Source organism: Rutidosis leptorrhynchoides, chromosome 8 (genome assembly GCF_046630445.1).
Source record: "Rutidosis leptorrhynchoides isolate AG116_Rl617_1_P2 chromosome 8, CSIRO_AGI_Rlap_v1, whole genome shotgun sequence".
In the NCBI taxonomy this organism is placed as follows: Eukaryota; Viridiplantae; Streptophyta; class Magnoliopsida; order Asterales; family Asteraceae; genus Rutidosis; species Rutidosis leptorrhynchoides.
In genome coordinates, this window is record NC_092340.1 from 11924975 (window position 1) to 11938966 (window position 13992).

At 23.3% G+C, this 13992-nt stretch overlaps 1 protein-coding gene across 1 annotated transcript; it reads right to left on the bottom strand.

Annotated features, from left to right (window-relative positions):
* Positions 1-201: 201 nt before the first annotated feature.
* LOC139863154 (pectinesterase inhibitor 11-like) lies at positions 202-795 on the bottom strand. Its single transcript, XM_071851801.1, has one exon. It carries the CDS (start codon positions 793-795, stop codon positions 202-204), a length of 594 nt encoding a protein of 197 aa, XP_071707902.1.
* Between the last annotated feature and the right edge of the window lie 13197 nt (positions 796-13992).

Sequence of the window (13992 nt, forward strand, 5' to 3'; positions counted from 1 at the left end):
GAAATAATTGACATTAATGAAATAATACTATGCATTGAGATTTACAATTATCACATAGATATGATCAAATCACATGTAGTTTACAAACATCAACTTATTAATCATTAATCAATATTGATGCAAAAAGAAAAGCAAATTAAATAAACATATTAATTGATAATTGATGATTGATAAGATAATTATCTAACAAAAATAAGTATATTAAACTGAAAGATGGTTTATAAGATACAATGCATTACTGCTAACCCTTGCAAGACTCACAATGCTATTCCTTATCTTCTTCTTAATAACTGCATTTATAACTTTTCGATCCGAAAAACCATCAAGACACGAATTCTCATCCGTGATTGCAGCGCTTGTCCACGTTTGTGCATTCGATATCACAAAGCTTTTGTCATTAGATCCAGAAATACTAGATATTACCTTAAGAGTGTCTTTAATTTCACTCATTGAATCTTTAATGTCACCAATGCAATCTTTAACAATAGCAGCATCCCATTTTGTGATCTTTTCGGTTCTGTATAACTGATAAATGACCGAAAGTGTGGCGTTGGAGGATTTGAGGGCGGCAGAGAGGGCAGCGTTGACGAGTTTATAAGGGTTTGACTTGACCGTTGTGGCGTAAGGGAGGAGGGTTTTTAGGCAGACATTAGGGTAAGTGGCTGAGCTGCATGATCTTTTAATGAATGTGTTGTATGTGTTTTGTTGAGTAACGGTTGTAGTTGAAGATGCAAGTGGAGATGATGATAGTAATAAAACAAGAAATAATGCTGTGAAGATTTTGGATTGTTCCATTGTTTTAGTGTTTGAGGTATGGGAATTGGATTGGGAAGGAACCAAGAAGTAGCTAAAGAATTTATAGAAGGCGTAAATGTTACAATAAGATTTAGGGGTATTATTTATTTAATTAGTTTATTTGTGTTTATCAAGTTATCGATTAATAATGATTAACATGTTTAAAAAAATAATAATTAGAGAGTTGATTTTGATAAATCCAGCAGAGATTTTTATTAATTTAACTAAGATTTTGATAGATACATCATAAATGTACATCCTTAGTTTACACATAATAAATATTGTATGGGTTGGTGTAGTTATCAAATTATTTGTTGTATTACCCCAGTTAATTAACATCCCTATCTCTATTATATACTCCGTATATAACTAGTTTTATGAGTCCGTGTTAATATTGATACTTATTAAATGTATAATACAATTACAATAAAGAATTCTTATTATTGATAGCATTTGTATCGAAAATATTAGTATTTAATACTAACGCATAGATTATGAGTCTGTCTGTTAGAATCATATTAATTTCAATTGACAAATAATCGATAAGACACCAAACATGAGCCCTTAAGAAGTTATTTTAAATCCGATTGTTAAGAATAATATTTTATATACATCTCTAATTGTATATGTTTTTAATACAAACTAATTTCATTATTTAAAAATCTCAAACGAAACATAGCAGATATACATATAAATATCAATAATGATTATCAAATAATCATTAACTTCAATTCAATTGACAAACTCGACCCGTGGGTTTACATAATATTCTACAAATATTATATTAACGTAATTTTTTAAATGTGCAATTGTAAATTAATTATATATTTTATAATATATTGTTCATAAATAATATTATAATATTAATAAAATTATCTATTTTATAACATTTATTATAATAAAAAACATTGTAAATGGATCAATATATGATCATTTATATGTATAAATATTTATTATCAATATTTATATTAAATAAATAAATGTATTGTTTAATACAATATTATTTATGATAATTTAAAACAGTTTAATAATAATTAGATAATATATAATATCATTAATTAATATAATTATAACATCTATTGTTGTTAATATTAATATAATATAATATTATATGGTAATATAATATAATATTTTAGGTAATAAAATTTGTATATTAAATTAAACTAGTAATGGAACTCGCGCGTTGCGGCCGATTTTGTTCTATTTTTAATTTTTTTTGCATTTACTAAATTAACTGTCATAAATTAGATCAAAATTAATTGTTAAATATAGTAATAAAATAACAAAATAATAAAGGGAGGTGATTTCCAAATACCACTTTTTAATACATGTACACTTTTGACTCATAAAATTACAGTTATGCCTCTAGAGAGTTGAACTTATATTATTATTATTATTATAAGTATAATTAAGGGTAAAATATGTAATTAAGTGTAAATGGATTCAAAGTAATGTGTAAGGATAATCTCCTAATAATAAATAGTTTAAAAAAGCAACTTATAGCCAAAAAACAAAGATAAAAAAGTATTATATGAATAATATGGTTTAAAAATGGGGTGACATAATTACTATATGATCAATATATTTTTGGTGAAAATAGTTATATGTTAAATAAAAAAGAAATGTGACAGTAGTAACACAAAAAAATAAAATGAAGTTCTTAAGAAGAATATATGTAATAATTCAAAAACAAAAAAAAAATAGTATAAAGAAAAACAATTAGAAGGATTTTCAAATAAAATAGTGACAATTAAAAGAAAATACAAAATTATATGGAGTATATATTACATTATTATAAATAAAAAAAACCCCACTAAAAGTGTTTAAAAACATGAAACCACATTATTTATTTAAGAGGTCCATATGGACTTTTATGTTTAATGAGTTGTACTTTGTGTAGTAAGGATTGTATGTGTCTTTGAGTTATGTTTGAAGAGTTGTACTTTGTGTAATGGAGATTGTATGTTACATTTAAGGTGGGTTATATATGGTTATATCATGCATTATGTAGGTGTCTCTGGTAGGAATAATAAGTAAGAAGGTTGCTGCATGTTTGAGAGAGTTATACCTTGTGGTGTAGTGGTTGTGGTTACTATGGAGAGGTTGAGTAGTGTGGGGTAGTGATAACTCCTATATTATACAATTTTTTGATAACATTTTGAGGAGTTATCTTAGTATTTTTGAGTCATTTGTGATGACCCGGGAATTTCCGACCAAATTTAAACTTTAATCTTAATATTATCTCGACATGATAAGCAAAGTATGTAATGTAGAGTCTAGAAAATTTTGGAATGATGTTCATATATTCATTTGTACCTCTGACTATTCCCGACGATTCACGAACATCGATGTATAAATAATTATGTATATATATATATGAAATCTATACATGTAATATTGTAATAACAATATATATAATTAATAAATAATAAGGATTCAATAAAATTGTATAAGTAAAAAAAATATTATAATAAATAGTAATATATTAAATTTAATTACAAACAGAATATAATTACTATGTTAATACTATTATCATTATCAGTGTTATTATTAATTAACATTATCAATAATATTATTAAATGGATTGCTATTATTATTGTATATATATATATATATATATATATATATATATATATATATATATATATATATATATATATATATATATATATATATATATATATTGTAATGTATAGATATTAATATTAAATATATGTTATTGTAGCTATAACTAATAAATATTACATAACTAATAAATTATGGTATTAAATATAAACACAAGTTAAAACATAAATATTATAATAATAATGTATTATTATTTTTATCAAAATAAATAGTAATATTAAAAATCTGTTAAGAAGATTATATATATATATGGAAATAAAATACATGTACATTTTTATATTAATGTTATTATTATAGTTATTAGAAAATAATACAATGTATTAGTACCATTAACATTATTATTATTATTATCATTTCTATCATTATTATTAATTATTAAACTTAACAAAAAAATTACTATTGTGTTATTGATAATATTACCATATTATTATTAACTTTAATATTTGTATCATTATATTATTAGTATTAATTGATATTATTAATATTATTAATTTTATTATTATTATTATTAGTATGTTGATTATTATTTAATACATATTTATACTTGATAATTGTCGATAAATACGTATAATGGATATAGATTAAATTCAGTTTCATGTCATAATCAAACCATATAAATACAGATACATACAAATATTTATAAAATACATATATACATTTATATATATATATATATATATATATATATATATATATATATATATATATATATATATATATATATATATATATATATATATATATATATATATATATATATATATATATATATATATATATATAAATACAATTAATACCTATATAAATATAGAAAAAGGACGTAAATTTGTTTACAGTCATGATCAAACTATGCCTAATTTTGTTTCCTGTCTGATTGTGTTAATTATCAGGATCAATTATGGTACGATTTCTGTTGCCCATCCCTTTCTCCTTTTATATATATATATATTTTTTATTCTTCTATATCTGATTGGTAACTGTCGACTCAAAATTGGCTAGATAACAAACGAGCAATTCAGGTTATTGACACATTCAATTAACAAACACATCCTTATTCTCAATTATCAATTTTACCAGCTTTATATATCGAATTAAAAAAAAAAATTGAAGAGGAACACAGGCCGTACTCTGCTTTGCTTTGATTTTTCAAAAATTCAATTTTTGCAATCAATTTCAAAAACTATTAATGCAGTGTTGTTTAAAATCTACTAATCAAAGTATATGGAAAGTTACAAATTCCAATTTTTCATATCAATCACGAATTCGTGAGTCAAAGTTATTGTTTAAAAAGTTAAACGGGATGTTCATCACCAAATTCGATTTTGTTTTGAAGTTTTAGGATCAATTGATGTCTCAGAAAGTTTTAAGGAACGTTTTGCTATCTAATTCGTGTAATAAACTTCACCTAAAACGCCTTTAAAATTCAAAAGTGATTTAGAGTTCATACGCGAGTTTATATGTCTGTTACTGCAGAATTTTTTTTTTATTTATTTATTTGATTTAATTGATTCAAACAATGATTATGAATCGTGTCTGTTTAACTTAAGATTTCTAAAAACAACAATTAATTTGTGATTCGATCTGTGGGGGATTTAGGAGATGAAGAAGGTACACTGTTAAACATACGGGTTTAATATAAATGGGATTCAATGTAAATCAGAAAAGTACACAGCAGAGCGATGGTTAAGGGTTAGTGCCGGGTTTCAAGAGGTCGTGGGTTCGAGTCCCGGGAGTGGCAGGGACATTTTGTTTTTAGACAGCTTCTTTATTGAGGTAGTCTCATCTTTTTTATTTTTTTTTATTTTATTATTATTATTATTATTATTATTATTATTATTATTATTATTATTATTATTATTATTATTATTATTATTATTATTATTATTATTATTATTATTATTATTATTGACATTGTTATTATTAATGATTGTTATTAATACTAAATATTATAGTTATTATTATTATTATTATTACATTTATTAACTACTAATAGATGTATTATCATTATTATCATTATGTTAACATGAATACTATGATTAATATTATTATCATTTTGATTAAGTAACGTCATTAAGTATTACTAACGTTATTATTAGTATTATTATCATTACCAAGTATTATTATTTAGTATTATTGTTAATATCACTAATATTAATAACATTATCATTACCGGTGCTAGTATTATCACTAAATATTATTATTATTATTATTATTATGATTATTATCAATAAAAGTACTACTATTGTTATTACGATTATGATTACGAATTGATAACATAGAAGCTGTAGATATTAGCTTAGAAATTAAACATAAAGATTATAATTTTTTTTAAAAAATAAATATTGTAATTAATATGATCACTAGTAATGAAATTATTATAATAATTATTATTATTAAGTATTATGTATTATTATAAAAATTATTATTATCATTATCATTATTAATAAACTTTTAATTTTTATTAAAATTAGTGTTATTATCGCTATTATAAGATATATTATTAAAACTAACATTAATATTATTATCACTATTATTATTTTAATTACTAATAATATTATTTTGATGTTATTATAAATATTACTTTAACAAACAAAAGAAATATATATATATATATATGAAATATTTAATACACATAATGTAACAAAAACTAATAGTTTTATATATAAAGTAAATATATGAAACATATATATATTCTATTAATATAAAAAGGATATAACTAATAAAGTTATATATATATTTGTTCGATTACAATTATGTGTATTAATAAATATACAAATGATATAGGTTCGTGAATGTGATGACCCTGGAATTTCCGACCAAAGTTAGACCTGAATCTTATTTGATTTCGATACGATAAGCAAAGTCTGTAAAGGTGAATCTCTAAATTTTTGGAACAGTTTACATGAAACCATTTGACCTTTGACTATTCCCGACGATTCACGAACAATTATGTGTGTGTATATATATATATATATATATATATATATATATACGTAAATATATATATATATATATATATATATATATATATATATATATATATATAATTTCCATACATAAGAAATGTTATATATACTGTAATTAATAAATATTAAAGATTTAATATATTTTATAATTAGTAAAAATGATAAAATTTATAAATTATATTATATTAAATGCAATTACAAGTTAAAACATAAATATTATATTAATAATGTTATTATTACTATAAAAATTTATTAAGAATATTATATATATGGAAATAAAGTTTAATACATGTAAAATGTTATATTAATGTTATTATTATTATTAGAAAATAATATAATTTATTTTTATTATTATCGTTAATAAGTAATATTATATATAATACAATATATATCAAATGTATAATTAATATATGTTATCATATAGTATTACTAATTAAATTCAATTACAAGTTAAAATATAGTTGTTATAATAATAGTATCATTACTTTCATTAAAAATCAGTATTAGTTATATTATTATAGATAACATATAGATATGAACTTTAATGCATCTAATTTGTTATCTTTACTAAAAATATTATTACTCTTATTACTATTATTAGAATAGATATTTAATACAAATATCAGTGTTATTATTATTAAGTAAAATACATAAATATAAAAATTGATACAATGGTTATGTTATAGTGATATTATTAAACTTATTATTGTCATCACTATTATTACTCTTATTAATATTGTCAATAATATTATTATTATTAATATTAGTATTATTATCATTTTTATTATAGTTATTGGAAAATAATACCATCTATTAGTATAATCATTAATAAATATAATTACTAACGTTTTTAAATCATTATTAGTTATTTTTATTTTTACTAGTAATATAATAATTAATATAATTAATATAACTATTAATTATTAATATTAATTATTATATAAATTATATAGAAATTCATATGTATGAATCTGTGACTTTTGATATCTACTTTATAATTTTTTTTTGTTTTCTTCTAATTGGAATTGTCGATTACATTATTGCTATAACTTGTTTTCAGTACTCAATCGAATCACAGAGTTTTAACTTTTTTTCTTTTCTTCTTATTTCTTCACGTCCTCTGCATCTTCTACTTTATGGCAAAAATTAAAAATTGAACCAGTTTTAAAAATCTATTAATGTAGTTGTGTTAGGAATCATTTATATAAACTACCTGCAAAGTTTGAGTCTTTAATTCCTTCATTTGATCACGAATTTGGAAGTCAAAGTTTTAAGAAAATAAAAGTCAAACGATGTTCTACAATCAAATTCAAGTTGTAAGTATTGTTCCTGTTGAAATTAAGGATTCATACAGTTTTTATTTATCATTTGAAACACAATTTGTGTTATAAACTTTGCCCAAAACGATCACAAAATTGAAATCAATTTTTTTTTCTTCTTGAACTCGTCGAGCAACAGCGGGACTGTCTGGATATTTTTTTTTGCAATCTAACTCAAACCCTGTTATTGTTTTCTTATTATTAAAATTCAAAACATTTATAACCATGTTTTGATTATTGAGGTTCTTAGTCGATTAACTGAGTTGATTATGATATATGTTACTGGTTAGAGTGTGTAAGCAAGAAGGAAAAAATAACAGAAATTATCACTGGTTATAAATATTATGTTGGAGTATAAATCAGAAAAGTAATTACAGCAGAATAGTTTGGGGTGTTAGAGGGTAGCCATGAGGTCTCGGGTTCGAGTCTCACTTGTGGCATGTTTTTTAAGAAGAGTCTCTAAAGGTAGTTTCTATTATTATTATTATTATTATTATTATTATTATTATTATTATTATTATTATTATTATTATTATTATTATTATTATTATTATTATTATTATTATTATTATTATTGTTAGCCATGACGACCTCACTCAAATTTTGGGACGAAATTTCTTTAACGGGTAGGTACTGTGATGACCCGGGAATTTCCGACCAAAGTTAAACCTGAATCTTATTTGATTTTGATACGATAAGCAAAGTCTGTAAAGGTGAATCTCTAAAATTTTGGAACAGTTTACATGAAACCATTTGACCTTTGACTATTCCCGACGATTCATGAACAATTATGTGTGTGTATATATATATATATATATATATATATATATATATATATATATATATATATATATATATATATATATATATATATAATTTCCATACATAAGAAATGTTATATATACTGTAATTAATAAATATTAAAGATTTAATATATTTTATAATTAGTAAAAATGATAAAATTTATAAATTATATTATATTAAATGCAATTACAAGTTAAAACATAAATATTATATTAATAATGTTATTATTACTATAAAAATTTATTAAGAATATTATATATATGGAAATAAAGTTTAATACATGTAAAATGTTATAATAATGTTATTATTATTATTATTAGAAAATAATACAATTTATTTTTATTTTTATCGTTAATAAGTAATATTATATATAATACAATATATATCAAATGTATAATTAATATATGTTAGCATATAGTATTACTAATTAAATTCAATTACAAATTAAAATATAGTTGTTATAATAATAGTATCATTACTTTCATTAAAAATCAGTATTAGTTATATTATTATAGATAACATATAGATATAAACTTTAATGCATCTAATTTGTTATCTTTACTAAAAATATTATTACTATTATTACTATTATTAGAATAGATATTTAATATAAATATCAGTGTTATTATTATTAAGTAAAATACATAAATATAAAAATTGATACAATGGTTATGTTATGCTGATATTATTAAACTTATTATTGTTATCACTATTATTACTCTTATTAATATTGTTAATAATATTATTATTATTAATATTAGTAATATTATCATTTTTATTATAGTTATTGGAAAATAATACCATCTATTAGTTTAATCATTAATAAATATAATTACTAACGTTTTTAAATCATTATTAGTTATTTTTATTTTTACTAGTAATATAATAATTAATATAATTAATATAACTATTAATTATTAAAATTAATTATTATATAAATTATATAGAAATTCATATGTACGAATCTGTGACTTTTGATATCTACTTTATAAATTTTTTTTTGTTTTCTTCTAATTGGAATTGTCGATTACATTATTGCTATAACTTGTTTTCAGTACTCAATCGAATCACAGAGTTTTAACTTTTTTTCTTTTCTTCTTATTTCTTCACGTCCTCTGCATCTTCTACTTTATGGCAAAAATTAAAAATTGAACCAGTTTTAAAAATCTATTAATGTAGTTGTGTTAGGAATCATTTATACAAACTACCTGCAAAGTTTGAGTCTTTAATTCCTTCATTTGATCACGAATTTGGAAGTCAAAGTTTTAAGAAAATAAAAGTCAAACGATGTTCTACAATCAAATTCAAGTTGTAAGTATTGTTCCTGTTGAAATTAAGGATTCATACAGTTTTTATTTATCATTTGAAACACAATTTGTGTTATAAACTTTGCCCAAAACGATCACAAAATTGAAATCAATTTTTTTTCTTCTTGAACTCGTCGAGCAACAGCGGGACTGTCTGGATATATTTTTTTTTTGCAATCTAACTCAAACCCTGTTATTGTTTTCTTATTATTAAAATTCGAAACATTTATAACCATGTTTTGATTATTGAGGTTCTTAGTCGATTAACTGAGTTGATTATGATATATGTTACTGGTTAGAGTGTGTAAGCAAGAAGGAAAAAATAACAGATATTATCACGGGTTATAAATATTATGTTGGAGTATAAATCAGAAAAGTAATTACATCAGAATAGTTTGGGTTGTTAGAGGGTAGCCAGGAGGTCTCGGGTTCGAGTCTCACTTGTGGCATGTTTTTTAAGAAGAGTCTCTAAAGGTAGTTTCTATTATTATTATTATTATTATTATTATTATTATTATTATTATTATTATTATTATTATTATTATTATTATTATTATTATTATTATTATTATTATTATTATTATTATTATTAATATTATTATTATTATTATTATTATTATTATCATTATCATTATCATTATCATTATCATTATTTATTGTTAATATTATTATTTATTGTTATTATTATTGTTATTCTAAATATTATTAATTATAGATATTATGTTATTTATTATTAACTATATGATATGATTTGTAACATTAACTTCATTAATACAAATTATGATATTATCATTATTTTTATTAGTATTATCATTTAGAAAATTAGTAGTATTATCACTACTAATATTATTATTATTAGTATTAGTATTATTGAACTATTGCTTGTGATACTATTATGATTACAAATTAATATTAAAAGAAACTATCGTCATTAGTTTTTAAATTAAACGTGAAGGTTATAATTATTATAACTATAATTATCCCGGTATTGATAAAAATGATAAGATAATAAATATAGCAATTCTAAATATAAATATTATTATGGAAATGATTAAATATTTTAATTATAGTACGTTTTAAAAAGAATTATTAAAAGTTTTATAATTATTGATATATAACATAGTATTATTATCATTATTATTATTCTTAATAAAATTATTATTTTACTATCAATAAAACTATCAATAATTTTATGAATAAATAATTCTATGTAAAAATACATTACACTATATTCTTATTATTAAAAAGATAATAGTTGAGCTATACATCAAAGATATCAATTAATATATAAATATATATTTTCATCATATATAAACTTTAATATACAAGTTTTATTACTAATGATGAATATTAATTATGTAAAAACATATAAATTAAATATACTAAATTTACCTAAATAAACAAGTATATTATTAATAACAATATATATATATATACATATATATATACATATATATATATATATATATATATATATATATATATATATATATATATATATGAAATTATTCAAATACGATTATATGTTTTAATATAAATATATAAATGATATAGGTTCGTGAATCCTAGGCCAACCCTGCATTGTTCAGTTGTTCAATATCGTCATATGTATTTTTACTACAAAATACAGTATTGTGAGTTTCATTAATCTCTTTTTAAATGCTTTTGCAATATATATTTTTGGGACTGAGAATACATGCGCTGTTTTTATAACTGTTTTACGAAATAGACACAAGTAATTGAAACTACATTATATGGTTGAATGATCGAAATCGGATATGCCCCTTTTTATTAAGTCTGGTAATCTAAGAATTAGGGAACAGACACCCTAATTGACGCGAACTCTAAAGATAGATCTATCGGGCCCAACAAGCCCCATCCAAAGTACCGGATGCTTTAGTAATTCGAAATTTATATCATGTCTGAAGGAGGATCCCGGAATGATGGGGATATTCTTATATGCATATTGTGAATGTCGGTTACGATGTGTTCAATCCATATGAATGATATTTTTGTCTCTATGCATGGGACGTATATTTATGAGAAATGAAAATCTTGTGGTCTATTAAAATGATGGAAATGTTTATTTATGTTAAACTAATGAACTCACCAACCTTTTGGTTGACACTTGAAAGCATGTTTATTCTCAGGTACGAAAGAAATCTTCCGCTGTGCAATTGCTCATTTTAGAGATATTACTTGGAGTCATTCATGACATATTTCAAAAGACGTTGCATTCGAGTCATTGAGTTCATCAAGATTATTATTAAGTCAATTATAGTTGGATATATTCTGAAATGGTATGCATGTCGTCAATTTTCGTTGTAAAGAAAGATTGTCTTTTAAAATGGAATGCAATGTTTGTAAAATGTATCATATAGAGGTCAAATACCTCGCGATGTAATCAACTGTTGTGAATCATTTATAATCGATATGGACTTCGTCCGGATGGATTAGGATGGGTCTTGATAGTGAATCCAAGGCCAACCCTGCATTGTTTAGTTGTTCAAAGTCGTTATATGTATTTTTACTACAAAATACATTAGGTGAGTTTCATTTGCTCCCTTTTTAAATGCTTTTGCAATATATATTTTTGGGACTGAGAATACATGCGCTGCTTTTATAATTGTTTTACAAAATAGACACAAGTAATTGAAACTACATTCTATGGTTGAATGATCGAAGCCGAATATTCCCCTTTTGCTTGGTAACCTAAGAATTAGTAAACCGATCTACTAATTGACGCGAATCCTAAAGATAGATCTATTGGGCCTAACGAACCCCATCCAAAGTACCGGATGCTTTAGTACTTCGAATTCGTTTTTATCATGTCCGAAGGATTTCTCGGAATGATAGGGGATATTCTTATATGCATCTTGTTAATGTTGGTTACCAGGTGTTCGATCCATATGAATGATATTTTTGTCTCTATGCATGGGACGTTTATTTATGAGAACTGAAAATGAAAATCTTGTGGTCTATTAAAATGATGAAAATGATCGTTTATGATAAACTAATGAACTCACCAACCTTTTGGTTGACACTTTAAAGCATGTTTATTCTCAGGTGTTAAAGAAATCTTCCGCTGTGCATTTGCTCATTATAGAGATATTACTTGGAGTCATCCATGACATATTTCAAAAGACGTTGCATTCGAGTCGTTGAGTTCATCAAGATTATTATTAAGTCAATTATAGTTGGATATATTATGAAATGGTATGCATGACGTCAACTTTCGATATAATGAAAGTTTGTCTTTTAAAAACGAATGCAATGTTTGTAAAATGTATCATATAGAGGTCAAGTACCTCGCGATGTAACCAAATGTAATGTATTCGTCCAGATGAATTAGGACAGGTCGTTAGATCATTCTGATACTAAAACACACTAATATGGGTAAAACTGGGAAAAAGGTATTTCTAACGATTATGTCAAAGTTATGTATTAAACAGGATCAAAAATAGAGAAATTTGCAAATTGGCTAGATGAAGCCGCCGGCATGGAGAAAACAAAGCCGCCGGCTTGGAGCTGAAGGTACTAGAATGTTCCAGAATCGATGCAAAATTGAAAGAACTTGTTGATCAATCAAAAGGCAAAGGAAGCCGCCGGCTTCCCAATGAAGCCGCCGGCTTGGTTGACACGGTTTCTTAACTTATCGACCAAGTTCAAGTAAAAATGGAAACAAAATCAAGATAAAATCAGAAAGATCTGGCAAATTAATGAAGCCGCCGGCCTGGACTGAAGCCGCCGGCTTGGTATGACGGTTACAAGATCTTAGATTATGGATTAAGTATAACTTGCACAAGGAGTCACCGACTCAAGGCAAGCCGCCGGCTTCCCACTGAAGCCGCCGACTTGGCCACCGCCCCAAAATCCTATAAATTTCGGCCTCTGGTCTCAGTTTTCATATGTAGTTAGTTTTTCCAGAATTCAATAATTCTGTAGGTCGTTTTAGGGGTTTTCTCTAAACCCTTAGGTTAGATTTACTTATTGTAATCAAGATTCAAGTTTTAATTAAAATTCTTTTACATCTACCTTCTTTTCAAGGTATGATTCTATCCTTATTTTATTATTTTACCTATTTTATTTACTGTATTCGTTTCTGTTCTTCTTTTATTATGAACTAAACGTTCATAGTGATTACGTGGAAGAAAACTAAACTTCATCTGGGAGTCA

Excerpts from the sequence above, each read along its gene's own strand:
- LOC139863154 (XM_071851801.1), bottom strand. The coding sequence starts at position 795 with ATGGAACAATCCAAAATCTTCACAGCATTATTTCTTGTTTTATTACTA.